Source organism: Acanthisitta chloris, unplaced genomic scaffold (genome assembly GCF_000695815.1).
Source record: "Acanthisitta chloris isolate BGI_N310 unplaced genomic scaffold, ASM69581v1 scaffold15153, whole genome shotgun sequence".
Lineage (NCBI taxonomy): Eukaryota > Metazoa > Chordata > Aves > Passeriformes > Acanthisittidae > Acanthisitta > Acanthisitta chloris.
Genome location: NW_008663373.1, coordinates 1 through 21,015, shown reverse-complemented (window position 1 = coordinate 21,015; position 21,015 = coordinate 1). Strand labels below are relative to the sequence as shown.

General features: G+C 40.9%; 1 protein-coding gene across 1 annotated transcript; it reads right to left on the bottom strand.

Annotated features, from left to right (window-relative positions):
• Nucleotides 1-18,756: 18,756 nt before the first annotated feature.
• LOC103798697 (cytochrome P450 26A1) lies at nt 18,757-21,009 on the bottom strand. Its single transcript, XM_009070978.1, has 5 exons — nt 20,847-21,009; nt 20,577-20,726; nt 20,106-20,240; nt 19,741-19,893; nt 18,757-19,549 (listed from the first exon to the last, which is right to left on the bottom strand). The coding sequence occupies exons 1-5, from the start codon at nt 20,994-20,996 to the stop codon at nt 19,208-19,210; spliced, it is 930 nt and encodes a 309-aa protein (XP_009069226.1). The 5' UTR covers nt 20,997-21,009; the 3' UTR covers nt 18,757-19,207.
• Nucleotides 21,010-21,015: the final 6 nt, after the last annotated feature.

Below are 21,015 nucleotides of genomic sequence, written 5' to 3'. Positions count from 1 at the left end.
CCCCATTATGAAACAAGTTTGTATAGGTTCACATTGTGTGACTGCTGAACATGGCATGTATATGTAAGAGTTTAAATTATCCTCGGTTTACTTTAGTGATTTAATTTCATGTATTTGTCACAGGTCCAGTTGCCTTACATTTTTAAATGGCTTACAGGAGAAATACATTGTAAGATTTGAAGAGATAAAGAGTAGCTAAGACTGAGCTTTTAGAAATCACTGTAAAACTATTTCCCTAACAACTGTTGATGTTAAATACTTGCATTCTAAAGCATGGCAATGTAACAGGAAAAGGTCAATATTCCTTTATCAAATGCAGAAGAAAGTAGAAAGCTGAGGCTTTGGTCACTCAGGAAATTGAATGTGTAGTTAATCCATTAAAGCATTATGGAAAAAGATAGCTATTCCTGCACCATGGGAATACAGGTATCAAAGATTAGTAACAAACAAGATGGGATATAGCTGGTGTGATTGGTGTGATATAGCTGATGAGGGCTACAACCTTCTGTTTCCAACCATTTAGAGACATAGGTTAGTAAAGAAAAGATTTTTAACTACACAAGCTTATTGTGGTTTTAAAACAGCAATCTTTAAAATACAGCTGGAATATAATTATTTCTAGCATTTCTTCCTTACTACAGATCTCAACTAAGTCAGCTGTTTAACAGTGCTAGTACAGCATTGCCATACCCAGGGTTTCTTCTCCCTTCTTGTCAGCGAGAACCCCCAGATTAAACAAAACATCCCCAAAAGCTCTCAGCTGCATTGTTTACTTATTCACATTCAGACTGACTGTGGTTTTAAATGTACTGCCCTCTGGATCAAGTGAAACTGGGCAAAGCAGGTCTAAAGCCTAATGACTGCTGTTTCACCGCTTGGTTTCAAGTGTCCCTGAGTCTTAGAAATAGGACATTTTAAAGAGAACCTCTCATTCAGCTCCACGCTGAAGCCCTAAGACTAATATTTTGAAAACCTCTAATTCAAAGACCTGTTATCTTTGCTTGACCTTATTTCCTGTCATTGGCAAGAAGTGAGTTGCTTCTATTCACTCTAATAGCCATATAGTATAACCCTTGCTGTGAACAACTGCTATTTATGCATCCCTTTGTAGAGTGCTGAGCCTTGGGAAGGCATACGCCTGCCCCACAAGGGTCATTTACAAACAGCCTCTTGGTTGACCTGAGGAATACATCACGTTGCCTTGCCCTGTACTTTTTACCTTGTGTACTGTACTTCCTTCCTCCCGTGTTTAACACGGCACAGGTGGTTCTCTGCTTCAAACCAGGTGTCTGAGTCTGAAGTCATCTGCAGAAATGTTTACCTACTTGTAATTTTTAGCTGGATTTCAGCAGTTATAAATATGCAGTTACTGTCTCTTTGAGGAGGGAAAACCTATTTATCATGACTTCTCTCCATTTTGTAAAGAAAATATTTCAGTGTCTTACTAGATGTATTCATCATCTGACCAATTATGAGTCCAAACCACCTACTTATTCCTTTTCCCAAAAAATTATCCATGATAAGTCAGTGATTAAAAAATATATAGAAACAAACAAGAAGTAGGACTCTCTATCTGAAGAATTATAAACCTTTTCAACTATTAAAAGAATGGCTAATAGAGAATTTACAGAAGGTATTTTACAAGACAGCCCAAGCATGAAAACCTTTTGAAGCCTCTCTACTTTTAATTTCTATTTTTCAATAGTATGCAGACAACTCTGTAGAGGTAACTATATCTATTTGAGGTTACCCATAACAGAAAAAGTGAAAATTCATATTTTTCTTTCTCAATTCCATTGTGCTTCATAAGACCTAAATCTCAAAAGAAGCAAATAGTAAATAAAGTGATAAAGAATTTAAGGCAATAGTGTATACATGAAGGCATTAGTATATACATCATCTCTATGTAACTAATATTTCTGAAAGCATGTTTTTCTATTAGGACAGATCAACTATGCCAGGTCCCTATTACAAAGATTTAATCAGTTAAAAAATAAAGATGGTATTTGGCACAACTATAGTCTCAAAAATCTTTTCAGCTGCTTTGAAAGAATTTCATCTTTTTGCGTCTGAGTGGAGAAACCTACCAACAAAAGGAGTGAGTCAAACAAGCATTTAAGAAGCATTATCCTGCTTCTGCATTCTATCCCCTGTGTTACAGGAGGAATTAGCATTGAATATTGCACTGATGTACCACAAAGCTTCACCTGTTAACAACACCAACATCCATATCTGAAATGTATATATTTTGAATTTTTTCTGACAAGTTAAGGATTGTTTCATAGGAAATTGCACACAACTAACACATGAAGCTCAGCTCTATCAGTGAGAATTCACAGTAAATATATCAGACTGGATGAGACATTTCATGATGGTTTGTTTTGAATAAATAACAGAATCTCTGGGCACAGAAAAAGCCTGCAATGGAGCATTTGATGCTGTGCTTCATAAGGGGTTGCTAGTTAAGGTAGAGAAGGTAGGAATTGAGAGAGTTGTGAGATAGATGAGAATTTCACTGGGGAGAGGTGCTGAAAGGAGAAATATTTGGTCAGAGGTGGTTAGATGTGAAATTATTGCTGTAATTTCTCAGTGATCAGTTTTGTGACCATCTCATTTCTTAAGAGAGCAAGAAGTCAGAGGGTTGTAGTGTCCAGAAGAGAATGGCACACAAGAGTGTGCCAGTAGTAAAATTGGGATGAAAAGTAATATATAAAGTACATGTTTAGCAACTGATGAAAAGTAATGTATAAAGTACATGTTTAGCAACTAATAATGAGAATTTAAATTAGACTAAGATAAGACTAATAAATCTCGTCAGCTGGAAACAACTGAAGGGAAAAAAGTGATCAGGAGGTATTACCTGATGATGGAAAGTCTGAGTTGCCAACCTGATATGGCTGTGAAAAGCCAAAAGTGATCCTGGAATATATGAGGAGAGGCATTTCCAATGGAAATAGGCAAATATTCATAACACTGGAGAAGGTGTTGTTTGAGCCTCATCTGGAATACTGTTCACATTAGCCCATATTTTAAATTCATCTTGCTCAAAATTGAATGATTGAGAGAAGACTTTGCTGCACTGACAGGACCCTGGAGAAGAGAATGAAAAGGCTCATGTGGTGCAATGGAGTGAAGTCAGCTAGAATGGATCTCTACACTCAAAATGGGAAAAATGTTGATTTATTTTAAAAACAAATTAGTGCAAGAATAAATAGATATAATCTAGCTCTCAGCAATTGCTTCCTTGGTTTTGAAGAAGATTTTAAATATTAGAATAGTGACTTTTAAGACAAGTCTTCCATTAAGAACTGTGGAAGCAAATAACATACCTGTTTTTGACTGAATTTGACACATTTTGAGAATGGTTTTGTGCCAAGGTAGTAATTACCTGCAACAGCAGGGTCAAAGAAGGTCTTTTCTAGTTCAGTGCCATGATCACATATATTGTGCATGATAAAAATTACTAGCTCTGATATAAAAATTACCACATCTTTGCCCAAATAAAGTTACCTGTAAAAAAACACCTGTGAGGTATTGACATATGAATATAGCTCCTCTCAAAATTAAAATCTAGAAACAACAGCTCTTTCTCCCCCCACTTCCTCCCACCACTTGCATCAGCAGATAGTAAACTTAGCAGGAACCACTTCACCAAGCAATAGTAATGGTAAGAATATACTATGCATTGCTTCCAAAAGAAAACATACCTTAGGATGTGGTGAAGTGTAGATAGATTGTTTTACAGTCAGTGTGAATATTTTAGTTTCTAGGTTTTGTGGCACGTGATATTATGCTAAGGAGTTGTTATTCTGTAGCATGACTTACTGCCCAGTGCTGCTGTTTTAACTCAGACCTATCACAACTTGTTTTCAGACAAGTTGATTCCTTTACATTAACTGTGCATTTGAGTAAGGAATGCAAAACTGGATCCCCATTTACTACATTAAAATAACATGAACAAACCAAAAGGGTATAAGAGAACAAGGAATTTGTATTTTGCATTGATTCAGCCCATAACACAGCTGTTTTCCAGATTTAACCCTCATATTCAGAATTCTCCTACTACTTGATAAATCACTCAGAAAGGTTCAGGTCTATCAATATCTTTTATTCAATTTCTCTTTTCCAGGTAGAGGTAATAAAGTGGAAAATGTTCACATTCAGGCACAGAAAAGGTGATAGCCCACTAGGAAATCTGAGTGTTTCTGCAGTAAGTCGGTGTTGCTGTTTCTTGCCTTACTCTTGTCAGTTTTAACTACTATTCGCAGGACTAGAGTGGGGAAATACAGTCCCTGGTGCACTTGTCTGTGCCTCTGTCATCAGAAATAATTGAACTAAATCATGGAGGGTAAGACTTGAGCCTTTGGAATTCGGGTCTCTAGGAGCTTATCTTTCGTTCTTTGAGGCATTTTTCTCTCAAAAATCAAGTGCACTCATCATTAGAAAGGTTGGGTGTTTGTTACACAGCACTAAGGTTGCAGGTGGCAATGTAAAAAGCAGTTAGAATTGAACACACCAGCTCCACACTTGTCTAGCCATCTCACCACCATGGTAGCCAAATTGACTTCAAACTCATCCTCAGCCTAATCAAGCTTTCTTCACAAGATGTACAACTTCATAAAAGGTATAACCAAGCCCCTCACTTTCAGGCAAGCACTTCAAATGCTGTGATAGCATCCTGCTTCCTGGCCAGAGCAGTGAACAGTTTTGGATGGCAAGTTTAATTAGCAGGCAGTTTGAGGAAAGAGAGACATCATTGCTGTTTTCCCTCTTTCAGGTGACATCCTGAGCATACCTAGTAAAAAAATAATGCATCTAGGGCCCTCGAGACTTGTAGATTATTGAGGATAAAGATGGGGCAGAAAATGCTCCATTAGACTCCTAGTCCATGATTCGGATTCCGAGATGCTACGACAAAATTTTAAATAGCTATAAAATAAAAAATAATAATCTCTTTATAGGACTCTTGCATAACCCCCAGGTTGATAGAGAGGTCCTGCAAGGAATTTTGACTAGATACAGCCTGGCTTTTCCAATTCAAGTGGAGTTGTGTTATCAACTCAGACGAGGCTGTCTTCTGAATTATACCTTGCTTTTGTATCTAACATTGCATGGTCGCTGTGTTAGACAATGCCATCTTGACATCATAGCATTATCAATGAACTTGATTTCACTGTTTTAGCAATTTCTTATCATATCATCAATTTGAAATAAAATATGCAACAGGGGTTGTTTTGTTTTGTTGCTTTGAGTTGGATATAATTCATCAAGAAAGGTGAATTTAATGTGGCAGCCTACAAATACTGACAGTTAGGATTCACTTCTGAATATCCACCTAAAGTTTCAGCCTATGAGGAATCACATTTTTGTCCCATGGACTTGTGTATTCCAAGATCTTTTAGGTAATTCAACCAGTACTCAAACATAACAGTCTAGAGTTCTTAACACGCCTGTTTTCCCAGCTTTGTTCGTATAGACAGTTAGGCTGGGCACCATGATTTTCAGTTGTAGTACATTAGGTAGTATGAACACAGTAGTTGTTACTGCCTTCACCTGAATGTTACCTGCTTCTGAAGGATTCAGAAATTAAGCAATTAGATGCCAGTTTTTCCTCAGTAGAACTAGGAAAGCTTTTGATCTCATTATAATCTCCAGATGCTGCTCCTGAAAGCCCTAAAGAAATTAATTTACCTGATTTTGAAGGAACATAGCTTCAATTTCGTCTGCAAAGACCTTCTGTATGGTGTAGACACTGGGCAAGGACAGGCTAACAGAAGTTCATCAGGAAAAGGATGCAATAGCATCTGTGTTTCTCAGCCTGCAATGTGTTTGGTTTCTTGTACAAACAGTCAGCCTGGGGAATAGAAACTATATGCTTTCCAGTGACTTAGAAAATAACCATCCTCTCTGTGAGGGAAAGGGTCTGATCATACCAAATGCTTCCTAAGAATTTAACATTGTTAAGTTATCAGGAGCCTGAGTGGATACCATAGTTATATTAAACTAGAGGGAGTAATTTGTACCTAATATACCTACTATGTCCTGAATGAAAAACAATCCTTAACTAACCTCTCACATCCCTACAGGTGCAGGTAGAACACACCATCTGTTTAATATCAGCTGAAATTCTTCCACTGAGTACTCAGTCACCCATAATTCCTAATGTATCAGTCTACATCATAATTGATACATACAAGGCAGAATGTCCATCTAGAAAAAAATACATGCCACAAATTACCCATAACGTGCTGACATTTTTCCCTACCTTCCCTTGCAATTTGAATTGAAATCCAGTTGGACTATTATTACCAGTGTTGCCAAAATACTGTGTATAGTATTGGTTGCACAGAAGCTGTGAGAAAACATTCAGCCTTTTGTCTGAAACACCCAACCCACTGATCACTTTCTGCTACCATAAAATGCTTCTGTTCTGGAATTACCAGCCAAAGTCAAACCCTGTGCCTCCAAAGTTAGCTGGCAGAGCAGAACTTCCCTGCACAGGATGGAAAGAAGGGATATATGGGATATATTATACATCTTACACAGCTCCACTTACAACAGGCTGATAGTTTGTGTAAACCTGGGGACCTATCCTTCATTGAATCCCATATATTACTCTTCTCACAATTTAATGGACAGCTGATACTGCTACCATAATTTTATATTCAAATTAAAGTTCAATACATGTAAACATATTTTTTTATAAGACGTGTGTAAAAGACTAACAGAAAAAAAAGTTTAACCACCCCCAAAACAATTCAATGGCTTCATTTCTTTGCCTGATGAGATGAAAAACTACCTGATTCCCAGATGCCTGCTAGTGTCATTGCCTGATGCACTTTTGGAAGGTGCTCAAAGGGATAAGCACAGCAAGCAAACCTACACAGAACATAGCAAAGGATAATCTAGCACAGAAAATAAACAGAGCTCTGGACTCAAATGCTAATTAGAGTCTAATAATCTAAGCAGCTAATGTGACAGAGCTCTTGGTGCAGGTTTGCTGACAACAGCATTTTGGGCACTGCTTTGGCCTGTACACACCAGAGTGTCTTTCCTTCCTAGTGCCAGGACATTCTGATAACAACATAGAAGAGAGAAGGGTTAATGGTCAGGGACATTCAAACAATGTTTAAGACACCGTTTAGTCACATTACTGCATTGTACACCAGTGATGATAATGCTCACTATCCAGTTATTTATCTTCATAGCTCTTATGCTTTCAAAGGAGAAAAACACTTTCTGTAAGGGCAAAGAGATGAAGAGACATACTGAAGGTGACAAGCAAGGAATTCACAATCCCAGGAAGGGAGCTCAAGCCCCAGCTGAGCAGTCTGGGACCTAGTCAGAATATGTGGAAACCTCTTTTTTTCTGTGGTAAAGAATGGTGAAAAGGGCACATATTTATCAATAGATAGTGCTGCTCTCCTTGTCAAAGTGGTGCTATAATTGGCATCCAGCAGCCTCCGCATAAGGCCACATGGTTAGAAGAAATTGCTAAATTATTTGACTTGTAAACCCAGTTTGAAATGCTAACTGCAGAGTATTTGTCTGAGTGATAAACTCTTTAAGGAGAAACCTTTGATCTCCAGTCAAGTAAAGACCCTTAAAAGTCCTGAAGTCTGGAGTAGCCAGCCCTAAAGACCTTTGTTTGCAGCCATCACTGGAAGAGGGGGAGGGAAAAAGCATTTTGCACAGTGATTGCCCAGAAGTTTGGCTTTGCTTGTAAAGCTGGAAGGTGAAAGGCCGCACAGCTCCCTTCCCTTCCCCCCAACAAAAAAAAAAAAAAGGTTATCCAGCTTTATGGTATAAGGCAGTCCTTAACTTTAAACTAATGAATTGGGCTCAACAAAGAAGATTTTCAGCAGCAAAAAAAAAAAAAAAAAAAGGTTGATAGACAGCGAATTCTTGTGATATCAAGTGATATCTTGTCCATGAAAAAACACTTCTAAGATCAAATTTGAAGTGGCCGGTACAGCATGTTGCAATAGAGTTTTGGTTTCTAGCACTGAAATGGGAAAAAGTTCAGTTTGCACATTAGTTCTGGTAGAGACACTTAGTCACTTTATCACCCTGCTCAGCTCAACAGGGCCAAGCCTTGCACGTGTGCTGATCACCATTCTTCAGCATCACTTAGACTAAAAGCAGCAGGGTGTTGGACTGCCACTGCAGTCAGAGGACAGTTGAACCAGATGTGAACTCTCTCCTGCCACTGCACAGGCAACCTCTAGGGGAGGCAGGCAGGGTTACTAACCTTTTCTGCCTCATGAATTCATTCATGGATAATATTCTTAATTGCCAACATTCCTCCTGACAGAAGGAGCTAAAAAAAAAGGTACCAGAAATTGGTAAGGTCTGAGTGTCACTCCTCCTACTTCCTCCTGTGTCCTTTCACCACCACCACCCCCTGGACAAAAGTTCACAGCTCACTAGCAATGTCTGTAAATGGCAGATCCTTTACTGCTAGCTTTAGCGTCTGCTGAGCTCCCAAATGGGATGGTGTTGCTTGATGGGGTCATCTGTTTACTTAAAACAGGACTGGGATCAAAAGTTCATTTTCATAGACCATTAAAGGACAATGATAAGCTAACCGTGTCAGCCACTGCTGAGTTGGGCTGGATGTGGCTGGTATGTGAATGACACCATATGCCAGCCACCCTGTTTCTTACACGATTTGTTTCGAGAGCCTTCCCTATACCTGTTGGGGAATGTGGAAACAGCCATCTTCCACCCCAGTCTAGGAGGTGTATCTATAGGCAATCCCTGACACATTATCTTCCCCTTAGAGGTCACTAGTGATTCATTACAGCATATTTACACACTTCCCACCAGCCACTTGGATTTGTTTCAGTGAATCAGTAACACTCAATTTCTGACCAGCAAAATCTTACTCGTCTTCCACTTTCTTCGGTCACAAGGAAAACCCTGAGAGACTCACTGCTTGTGGGCCATTAAATGTTGAAGCTAGCACTTGTGATCCAAAGGGTGAGGGAGGAAAAAAATAATGGGAAAGGGTGAAAACGTAAGTAGTTTCCAAGTCTTTAGACAACAGAACTGAAAAAGTGAGCAACAGTTCATGCTGCCTCCAACAGTCAGCTCCCTAAAAAGTGGACAAAATATGACCATTAATGATTTTAATGTAGAAGCCTGAGTTATTTAGGCTTTTAAATTGGCAGTGATTTTGCATAATAACTATAAAAACTCCAGTCCAATTGTGAGTTAAGGCAAATTTCTACAGAAACACAAAGTGACTTCCTGTATCAAAGAGGGACACTCAGCCCATGCAGCTGACCTGCACATCTGCTGAAGGGCCAGCTTCTGCTTGTAAAAAAAAAAAAGGCGGTTTCTCCTGGAAAATTGTAGGTTGTTCTTTTTCTCATGGCATGTTTAAACACTCAAGAGAAAGTAAGGGCCCAGGTCACCAAATACCACCCTCCTCCACACTGACACCCAGTGCACTGCTAGTTCCAGGCAGACACGGAGCTCTGTCTGCAGCTTCAGCCACCAGTCCTTCCCATCCAGGACAGGTTCTGCCTAGCTTGCCAAAACCCTCTCCAAATCCAAAGCCTCAGATATTTAATGGCATATCATAAGGCCTTTACTCAACTGGAGGGTATTTCTCCCTCTGTTGTATGGTGAGTTTTGACTACCCCATCAAATGCATTAGTAAATGCCTAGGAATGGTGTAGACCAGTGCCAGACTCTTCTTCAGCTGGAGGAAAATTTGAAAAGGGAGAAGTGGGAAATCCTTGTGCCCTGGGCAGCACCAGCGCAGCATAAGGGACTTCTGCTACAGTCCCTAGATCACACAAGTGTCTGGTGGCACCCATTAACTGCCTTCAGCATAACAATGGCTCTTTCTCGTCTCTGCCCATCCTCCCTGTCCCAGTTAAATGAGCTATTTCCCAGGCAAATAAAGACTGGAGAGACTGCCTTCACCAGGGGTAGGAGACCGGGGAAGGGAATTCAGATGGGAATGATGGGAGCCTACAGATTTGAGGAGACAGGGCCACCCTGAGCACTGCTAAGGGGGATGAGGAGGAAATTAAAGCCTGCCAGTAGGAAAACCTGGTACAGGGGAGAGAGGTGCAGGGAACGTGAGCAGACACGAAACTACATTTACCCTCTGTTTAGGGGTCTGCAGGAGGGAAGGGAAGGCACAGTGCAGCAGCAGGTCTAAGAGAACAGGTACATGCAGGAGGTCAAAGGAGGATGGGAAAGGAGGAGGCTGACAAGGAGGTGGCCCTGGTGCCTGTGCCAGCTCAGACCTACAGGAGATGCAGAGTGCACGAGTGTTCAGTGAAACAGCAGCAAAGGGATGGGTTTCTGCTCTCCTCACTGCTTTATTTGCACACCTTTGTACCCTCCATCCAAAGAAGTTGAGCAGGCAGGAGGGCAGCTACGCTGACCTTGCCACAAGCTGGTGGCCTGACTCTACTCTGCCCCTTTTCTGCTTTGGCTGCAAGGACAGTGTGTCTGATCAAGAAGCTGCTTCTGGAATTCTTGTCCTTTGGCAAAAACAAGCAAACAAGGAGCAGTAGCCAGGTGGGACACACATTGTGCTTTAAAGGTGACAGGTCAAGCTTCAAGTCCACAGTGCATCTGTGTTCCTTTGCTGAGTATAGGCAAAGTGAAGATAAAAAATATTTTACATGTTTCTACCTGACTTTATATAGCGAGATGTAGAACTATATACTTTTGCCCACATATAGCATAGGCAAATATTTCTGTGTCTAACCTGACTGCAGACTTCGTGCTGTCAGATAAAGCAGCCAGTTTTAAGGAATTCAGGAATACAAGATTGGTTTGTATTATCTCAATTGCATTTTTGCCACCTCTGCTGAAAACAACTGTTCTAAAACCACATCCAGAGACACAGCAGAGCCCAGAATTAAGGCTTTGAGAGTATGAAGTTCAGTATATGAAGAAAAAAAACCCGCAAGACTTAATTTCTTAAAAGACATTGGGACGAATCTTCTTCTACAGCGATGTTAGTTATAAGAAGCAATTATCAAAATAATTCAAAGAAAACCACTTTGAGTCTGCATCACCGTCACAAACCAGAGAGGGTAGAGAGCCTTGCCCTGTGAAAACAGAGTTGGGAGCATTTGATCACAGACCTCTTCACACATAATTCTCTGCTGAGAATTCTCTCTCTGAAGCTGCTCAGTGCTGCAACCAGAGCATTACTGACAGGCGCTGACTCAGCCTTCCCCGGATATCTCCTTCCCATCCAGCCACTCCTTAGCTCCCTATTACACACGTACTGGTGCTTCTGTACCCAGGACCAGCTTGCTTGTACATGCACCTCTGCTCGCCCTCTCTGCAGGCTGCAGTAGCAAGGAAGTTAGCTGAGGGCATACTCAGGGGAAGAACACTCACAGAAGAGTTTGCAGCACAGTTTGCCCCTTTTCTAAGCACACTCTCTTCAATATACCTCTTGCTAATGCTGCTGTGACTTCCTTTTCCCCCTCACGCAATAGTACTGGTTCTGAATTTTGAGGGGACAAAACCAGGTATAGCCTGTGGTTATTTACTTAGAAGCAAATGCAACACTATAGTAAATGTTTTGGAGTTACAGAGAAGAATGCTAGGCCAGCTGCTTCTCTCAATCTAGAATGAGCTCTTATATTTTCATGTAGTCAATTAAAGGAAATACTTGCCTTGAATCCACAACTGTATTTTCCCTTTTAGATATTCCAGACACTTTTGGTCTTATATTAAAGTTAGTGTTAGCTTTTTATATCATTCATACAGTAGCCACAGGCACCAAAAAAAAAAAGTTAATTTCTTAACTGTAGCTTTCCTCTTTTTATGTTTGCAATTTCAATTAACTGTTCTAAATAACTGACAACATGGAATATAAAACATTCCTGCAACAATGTAGGTCTAACAGCAATTACGTTGATTTACTCTGGACCATGTTAAGTTCAGGGAGTAGATAAAGAGACAAGAGTTTAAAACTTCTTTCACACTGATGTAATAAATTCAGTACATTGCTTTAAAGTTAGGGCAAAATAGCTGGTAACTGAAAGTCAAAAAAACCCCCTTGTTTTGTTTTCCACTGTGATAGAAAACAATAGATTATGGGAAAGTTCTTCAGAAGGTGATCAGAGGAAAAGTTCACCAGCATCTATCATGGCCTGTGTCTCTGTGGCCTGCTGGGATAGGAGGGAGGGACATAAAGGTGTCAGCAGTTGAACTGATACGGTAAATCACAGTAGGGCTAGTAAAGCGCAATGGCAGCCTAGTGTAAATGCCTTCAGACTTCTATTTCTTCTCCGAGGTTGTACTCGGGACAGTCCCCTCTTTGTGACCTTATCTCAGGGGCAGTGGGCTGTGCACTGGTCTCTTCTCTTTAGTTTACGAGGACTAATCCATTTGCAGGTTAATAAAAGGTGAAAAGGACAATCACCAAGGAGCCACCAAAATAAACAAGTGGTACCTTTGACTGCTTAAGGATTCTTGGTTTTCTTCATCAGCATGCTCAGCCTCTTTTCTCCCCTCCTGAATACTTTGATAACAAGTACATCTGCAAACTGTTGATTAAAAGGAAGTACTAACAGTATGCAAAACGGGAGAACAATAAGATGATTCCATGAAAAGTGGATAGTTCCATTTTGCAGGCATGCAAGTCATCTCTGTAAAGTGTACATTTCTGTGCACGTCCCTATGTTGAAATTCACATTTTTTTTCTAGAAATGCTGACAATTAGTGCATTTCAATGACCAGCATGCTCTCAGTCCTAGTCAGAGGAAAGGCCCCCTCAGAAATGTCACAAATCTGAGCCATCTCATTTCATACAATGAGCAAAAAGGTCATGACATGCCATTACTTCAAGCAAGATGAATGAACTTTTCTCTTTAACTGCTAGATTTATAATGCACACACTAGCTTGCTGCAGTGCTGTAGGCACATCATTAACAGTAATAACATATCGTTAGTATAATGACACCAAGAGCCAGAGAGGGTGGGACAAGAAGGATGACACTGGGGTGAAAATCACCTGTGCGTTAGGCAGCCAGGGCTGCAGTGCTGGAGCAGTGAGGCTGTTTGCCTTGCTGCTGGTTCCCCTTTGTTGCCACCCTATCTCCTTCCATTCTTGTCAAAGTTAAGGACAATTCACAGAAGAGGAGGCTATGGCCAGGTCAGGGAGCAGTTTCCGATTACTCTGTGGTCCCTAGGCTTCCAAGGGAAGCTTTGGAGAGAAGCAGGGTGTTTTATGAGTAGGAGTATGATGTAGACTTATAAGTAAGAGGGGGAAAAACTAACCTTACTCACGCACTACTATATCTAGCAGGGCAATATCCAGTCCCCTCCTTGTTTTCCTGGAGGATACAACCAGGTGGTTAATTCAGAAGGGCTCAGCTATAAAACAAGTGCTATTAGGTAAAGTATATCACTGAAAATTCAGATTCAGTGCTGAAAAGATGTTTGTTCTGCTGACATTTTAGACGGAAAATCAGAGTATTTCCGAGATACAGGTATGTTAGTTCTGACTCTATACATCTAAAACTGGAAGAAAATCCCCAAAACTAAGTTGTTGCTCTTCCCTTACAATAGAAATTCCTGGGGGAAACTATTTCATTTAGAGCAGCAATAATAGATTTGACCTAACAGTCATAGTAGTTGTGTGCCTATGCACATCTCCTCCTTAAATTGTCTCAGCTGTGCCTAGACTGCTGCTCAGGACCCAGATCTCCCTTTCAGCTTCCATCCACCTCAGAGGGTTACTGTCTCTTACTCAGAACAGTGCAAATGGGACCAGCTGCATTTTGGTTACTTTTATCTCTAGAGAGATCCTGTGAGGGCCCTCAGCTCTGGAATTTATTCCCCCCTTTGCTCAAAAACAGCCTCCAACAATCTTTGACCTTCTGGGTAAGCTGTGAGGCCCAAATCCAAGGATTTGTTTTGGGAGAGGCATAGGAAAAGTTGGCATTTGTGGGTGTGGTAGGAGAGCATGTTGCCTATAGCTGATTTTGTCCTTGGTTTATAATTTTCTCATGTTGTGGCAGTTGTCCTGTACAGCAGAGTAAACTTAACCCATGGAGTCTTAGGCATTCCTAAATGGTCATAAATTGGAAAATGAAAAGGATTGAAATGTACCAGCATATGAATGATTGTGTATTTGTGAACAAAATGACCTGGCAAACCAGTACATCATAAGTCACTTTTGCTAAAATGATCCTTCCAGCCTTGCAAATCACACAAGTTCTCCATGTGTCTCTGGGGCACTAGCAACACACATAAGTGATGTTGGAACTGCTGAAAAAGACACAAATAACACTTCACTGAGAATACTTCATATGTTGCCGTATGTTGCACCTGAGAGGCAAACTGTAAACACCTAATACAACCTATTGTGTCCTAACACCTAAGTTCTCCTGTCACCTTTAAAATATTTTAATCTCAGCTTCTTTAAAAGCTGTTTCTGCTGCTTTTCCTCTTTGGCTGTAAACAGATTTGCTAAATATTTTATTTCCAACCCACCCACGAAGCTACATTCATTTACATAACTTAATGAAGGCTGCATTATTCATTGAACTTCTCATATAACATTTTTCGTAAGGCATTATTAAACAAGTGAAGCAAGCCAGTCTAGTAATGAGTTTTCTCTAAACTTGCTGCCAGTTATGTTTCCTTTCTCCTAATCTATCACCCTAATGGATGCAACTAATAAACTTTTTGAATTTTTGCTGCTAATCTGTATATGTTTTGCATTGCATGCTGGATGTATAACTTGACAGAGAATTTACAATACAAACCACCTGGCAAACAAAACTATCTGGATTAGCAAATGCTATCCAAGCCCATCCCACTCTCTTTTGTTATAATACAAAGGACAACTACACGTAACATAGTACCTTTAAGCCATAAATAGAGTCACTAATTTGTAATTTCTAAAACATTGCCAAAAGTCAACAGATTGAAGTTTGGTTTATGTCAAGGTTCAGCACAGCCTTGTATAGGATCCTATAGTCTTGCATAAGATCCTGTTAGACTATTCTAGGAAAGATGGTGTGTAATAATTTTAAGGAAAAGAACTTCAGAAATGGGTTGCTTACTCTTGGGCTACTTAATTAAATTACTCCTTAATTAAAAAGGAGATGGATTTTCAGGAAGCCTAAACAGTGCAGCTTCCTTTGTGACAGATAGCAAACTCTCAGAATTTATACCTCATCAAAACTAATTCCAATGCTAAAAAAAAAAATATGGATCCAGAGTTCTAATTTTATGCATGTTAGCTTTTAAAAGATTGGGGCATACTCCTTTATCAGTATTCTGCAGATGTGAACTTAACAAAACACAGCAACGCTCTGTTCGCGAAGATGATTAGATGCAGATTTGTAAAAACATTTTTAAAAACTTCCTATAGCACTTAGGAAAGTACCACTTGAAAGTCAAGGATGAACTATTTTACAGATTATGAATTATTTTTCTTGGTACCTCTCCAAAGGTTATTCTAAATCACTGTACAGATGAAATAAGAAAACATGCAAAAGATTGAAATGAGGTAGAAAGAAGACAAACCTTTTTTGTCAGACTCCCATCTTGTAAGGTACAGGAAAAGATTCCTGTACTAAAGGTAAAAAAAATAAATAAAAGGTCAGAAAAGTAAGTTCAAAACCTTAAGCATACAAGGCTTCAAATTATATTGTCCTTCCAATAGGTGCTTCTCTGAACCAAAACACAATTCTTTCCCACCTCAACTGCTGAAAGCAGCATGCAAGCAACATGTGCTTATTTCACAAGGACAAAATAAATAAATCTGTTCAAATTACTTTTAATCATTTCCAATGAGTCTTCAGCATTTTTTTTCCTTACTCATATAACCATTAGCAAAATTCACTGTTACATGTTCTGACTTTATCTAGAAATACTGTTGCCTTTCAATCAGGAATTGATTTACCAAGTAGGATTCCTCAATGTCAACTTACAGCAATGTCATTCTTTAACATCTTTTCTATTCAAGGATAAGTATAACTCTGTGTTGTTAACCCCACATTTAGCATTTAATAGATACTTCCAAAATTCTAAGCTCCAGAGGTGCTGCTGGCTGGTAGGAGCTATTACTCATGTAGGTTTAGAAGAAGTGTGGGTTCCAGTAACTCACCTTACCCCTCAGGGAAGAACCAGCATGCTACATATAAATCATGGCTTTATACTCCAGGACCAAAGCATAGCACCTACTAAATTGTGTGTGATTTTTTTTTAAGAAAGAAAAGAAGTTTTTTCTTTTAAAAGACAGTTTAACCAAGATGAGGAGTAGGAAACACCCCAAAAAGGGCCAGTTACAAGAAGGAAGTGAACACTCCTCATGAAATCTCTCCCTTTAATGTGTTTCAGCTTGTTAGCCTTGGAGCACCAGTCACTTAGAGCAACACCTGTGAAAGGAAAGCGAGAGCACAGCTCTAGGAACTACCTGTCAGCAGCAGGGCAGGCTGAAGTGGCTGCTCCCTCTTCCTGTCTCCTGAGTCTCAGTGCAGCACCCCAGCATGAACAACACTCACGTGGGGAGCTGGAATGAGGGCCTGCTCTGCCTGAAAAGCAATTAGTTTTACAGTAGGTGATTTTTCAACAAGATCAGTTGCTGGACCCAGCAAAACAAGAGGGGTTGGGGCAGGGGGTGCAGCAGTGGGGCAGCCCCTAGAGCAGCCACTCAGTGTGTGCCCACCCCAACCTCCGCTGAGCAGGCAAAGCCACACAGTCATACCAGAGCTCACCTGAAACTGGTCTGCAGCCAGCATCTAAGCTGTCAAAATACAGCTGCATAGAGGAGATTAGCAGGGGTTGTAAAACCTGCTCAAGAAGTTGGGCAAATATTTTAGCAATTAACCCACACTGAGCTCCGTTTTACTGTAGCTATGCTGCTACCATTTCTTGAGATAGCTTGTTTAAAGCTAGCTCCAGGATGCCTAAATTGCACAGCAGTGACAGACCGTTTAACTACAGAGATAAATTATTGCAGGGGCAGTACCTAACATAGGCTACGTTCTCATGATTTACAGCAGCTGAGGATATGCCCCCAGATGTCCAGACAAAATCAAATTAAGCATATGATTTTTTTCTCTTCTTCAAACATAAAAGCCTTGCAAACTTGACTCAAAACCAAAAATGAGAGACTTACGCTGTGAAACTGTTCATATTCTCCAGACAGCACTTAGGTTCCCATCCTTTATAATAACAAAATATAAACTAAAATAGTTCCCCATTCTTTATAAGAACAAAATATAAACTAATAGAAGTATGAAGGGCATGAAAAATGTTCCCACATATAAAAGACTTCAATTAAAAATAAACAAAAGATTTAAAGAATATCAGCATCTCTTTAGATCTGCAGAATGTTGTAATGTTACGGAAGAAAGTGTTAATGAGGGATACCAAGACAAGAGTCTTGCTGTTCTCCAGACTTCAGACCACCTCCAAATCAGGATGAAGGTTTGCAGTTTTCTGCTGCTATATTGGTAATAAAGGGGTCTTAAACTGAAGTTATTCATCAGGTTCCTGAGAGTGAATCATAATGGTACAAGAGGTTTGCACAGTAAGAAATATGTTAAGGTTTTAAACATTGCCAAGAAGATTCAGGCACAGTCTAAAAAGAATATCTTTTGTATTTTAATACTACAAGAAATTGAATATGAAAAATTCTTGACAGTTACACTCATAGGCAGGTTGTCTCTAAAGCCATATGTTAGAAGCTTATGTGTTTGAACTGCTAGCTGGAAACACATCAAATGTACTACAGAAACACTGCTTAAAAAAATCCCAAACCTCAGAGATGCTATTAAACACCTGTAGATATTTTGAGCAACTTAACTCCATCCGTGATTTTGATCTTGGGAGAACATAATGAAAAAGTGACTGTTTTCCAGAAGCAAACAAGAATTAAATTAGGCTATATGGTGCTCTAAGTGTTCATGACACTGAATTACATTGGTTTACTTTGTAGATGTTTATAGAGCCAGCCTATGTTGTTTGACTTTTGAGGGAAGACTAATAGGTGTAGTAAGGGGGTGGAGGGGGCACAAAACCCGTTATGGTTAAACCAAAATAGGGGTCACGCCTAGGGCATTTTATCTGCCCTGCTTACACACCCCTGGGGAATTGCATCTCAACAGTTGATTCCCTGATAATCAATTCACATTAGTGCCTGCCTTTTAGTTTTCACTTTGCTGAATTCCAGGAAAGAAGTTCTTAAACCAAATGCATGCTCTGTCTCTGACCTAGTCAGAGCTGTTGCATTTCAAGAAGAAATGAGCAGATTTTATTTGCTCTAGCAGCTGATAAGAGACACCTTCGTAAATAAAGATTCATAGCCAGCAGACTCAACACAGAACAAGACCTAGTGGTCTGTTTACACAGGTCAGCAGTGATATGGGAGGAGAGGACATTTATGGAAATTTTTTTCCTCAACCAAATTTCTCTAGCTATGGAGACTCGTGTTACACATTATTCTTCTGCTTTCCTTTACTTTCTTAGTTACTGTGGCTCAAAATTATGTGCTTGATAAGGAGAGCTGTAGCACTTGCCATCACTCCATACTGTTTTGGGTGAGCATGTGTTCTTACATTGCTCTTGCATTCAGATTTAAACTTAAAACAATTTACCACTCACAAGCAAGAACCACATTGTGGGAGGGAAGGGGGAAGAGTGATGAGCACAGAAATGGCCAATCTCCCATTCACAAAACCAGATCTGACTTTACATCCTAAGCCTTTAGTTACTCTTTAGCATACACACAGATCTTCGTACAGAGGATCATCAAAAATAAACTTTATTACCAAACTTAAAATTCACACATTAAACAGGAGATCTAGACACAAATAATACTGAAAACATTCTCAAACAATAACCATTTCAGGTAATTTGGATGAGTAGCTAGTTACCATTGTTTTGAATGTTTTAGAATATTTCTTAACACATACACCATCCTGAAATGTCTTCAAATGCTTAGCTGGCCAGCTTCCAATGAGATTTTAAATAGGGGAAAACTTATTTCTATAGAAATAACATTATCTAATTATGAATCAGAGACCCATAATTGTAGTGCTTGGGAGGGGAAAAATAGCCTTTTGAAATATTTAGAAGACATAAATAACTATTGAACATTTACAAGTTTAAATATTTAAAGGTCTTTGTTACTATAAAAAGTTACTATGTACACATTAGATGCTATATAGAAATCCAGTCAGAGGCAAGTGTTGAGCTCTCAGATTTGGCCACTGAAACCTATGAATTTGGTAGGCAGATTGTCCACAGGATACACTATGGGACCAGTTTTCATTGTAGGAGGTCCATTCAGCAGCTGCCAGTCACAGCTCCGAGCCAGCTCCACTGTAAATATTTTCAAAAGGACTTTTGCAAACTCTTTGCCCACGCAGCTCCTCAAGCCCCCACCAAAAGGAATGAAACTGAACCTAGAGGAATCCTCTGGAGATGGAGACATGAAGCGATCTGGGTTAAATTCTTCCTTGTTGGTAAAGAGATCTGCCACATCGTGGGTATCACAGATACTGTAAATAACATTCCAACCTTTAGGGATCTGGTAACCCTATGAAAAGAAGAGAAAGGAAACATGAAGTACCTTGCTGTGTTAAATAATGTGAGATGACAGCACAGGACACATCGGCGCACCCCACCACCCCTCCTGGATTCCTGCGGGTCCCTCTAAGGCAGACAGGTTATGTGAATGCACTAGTACTTTGCAGCTGCTCTGAGGAGCTGTGTCCAAGCCTTGCTTACATTTAGCTCAAGGGTCTTGAGTGCAATTCGAAATCCTCCAGGTACAGGCGGGCTCAGCCTGAGCGTCTCTTTGATGACACAGCCAGTGTACTTCAGCTGCTCCAAGACCTCCATGTCCAGCTGCTTCTCTTGGTTGGAACCGCACAGTAACCCCTGGAAAGGAAGATGCTGCCATGACATTCATGGAGCAGGTAGCCAGGGCTCCTGGCACTGCAAAGCAGCTGCCTCTCAGTGAGTGGTGTTTTCCTGCCACCCCTAAAAGTAGGGCACCACCTCGGCCAAAGGGAGCCCTGTCTGGGCCACCTGTCCTGGAGGTACCTTCCCCCTGCACCCTCCTATGAAATGGCTCTGGGGAAGACACACACCTTCACCTGCAGCTCTTTCCTCACTTTCTGCAGGACTTCATGGTGGAGCCCTAGGAAGGCAATCAGCGACGTGGCAGCACTAGCAGTGGTTTCATGGCCCCCAAACAGCAGCTCTGTGGCAGACTCCTTCAGCTCCTTACACAAAGGACAGAAGAGGGATAAACCAGGCCTTGAACACAGTATCTCTATCGGAACCACTCTACTTCCACAATATTGTGCATTGCTCCCAGACCGGAGCAGACACCCAGGGGCCCAGACAGGGGTGGCGGGTAGTGCTTATGCTCCCCGGGCACATGGCTCCCCATCCAACAGCCTTGTTGCAGCTTCTACAGTCCAGTACGTTACACAAACCAGTTTATTTCACGGGGAGAGAGAACACCTCCTGCTCTCTCCTTTTGGCCCCAAAACACAAGTGTGCTGCTGACAGGAGGGCTGGGGGAAAGGGATGGATCTTGCCCTGGGGAACCTTACCTGCATGTTGAGCTGCTCCCCATTGCCCTGTGTGTGCTCCATCAGCAACTGCAGCGCGTCCTTGTAGCCACCCTCAGGCTCCTTGCGGGCCATCTTGGCACGAATGTTCTCCTCGATCTTGGCATGGATGATGTTGCGTGCACGCAAGCCCTGACCGAGCAGCAGGGAGAGCAGTGTGGGACTTAGCCCGTACTGCCATCCCTCCCACCTATTCCCTGCTGCCTTGGCTGCAGGAGCACCTCTCCCCTCCGGGTCCACTGCGAGCCTTACCCGGTAGAGCCCACTGAACGGCACATCGATGGGGAGGGAGAAGAGGTTGCGAATCATCTCCTCGAAGGCCTCCACCAGCTGCTGCTCGCCGTCGGGGCTGGCCTGGCGGGGCTGGAAGCCCAGCAGGATCCTCATGGCAATGCGAAACATGAGGCGCTTCACCTCGGGG

What these genes read in the sequence shown, in the direction of transcription:
- LOC103798697 (XM_009070978.1), bottom strand. Translation starts at nt 20,996, where the DNA reads ATGTTTCGCATTGCCATGAGGATCCTGCTGGGCTTCCAGCCCCGCCAG. An exon ending in CGTTCAGTGGGCTCTACCGG is followed by an intron (nt 20,727 to 20,846) that starts GTAAGGCTCGCA and finishes CTGCTCGGTCAG; the next exon opens with GGCTTGCGTGCACGCAACAT. An exon ending in TCAAGACCCTTGAGCTAAAT is followed by an intron (nt 19,550 to 19,740) that starts GTAAGCAAGGCT and finishes TTCTTTTCATAG; the next exon opens with GGTTACCAGATCCCTAAAGG.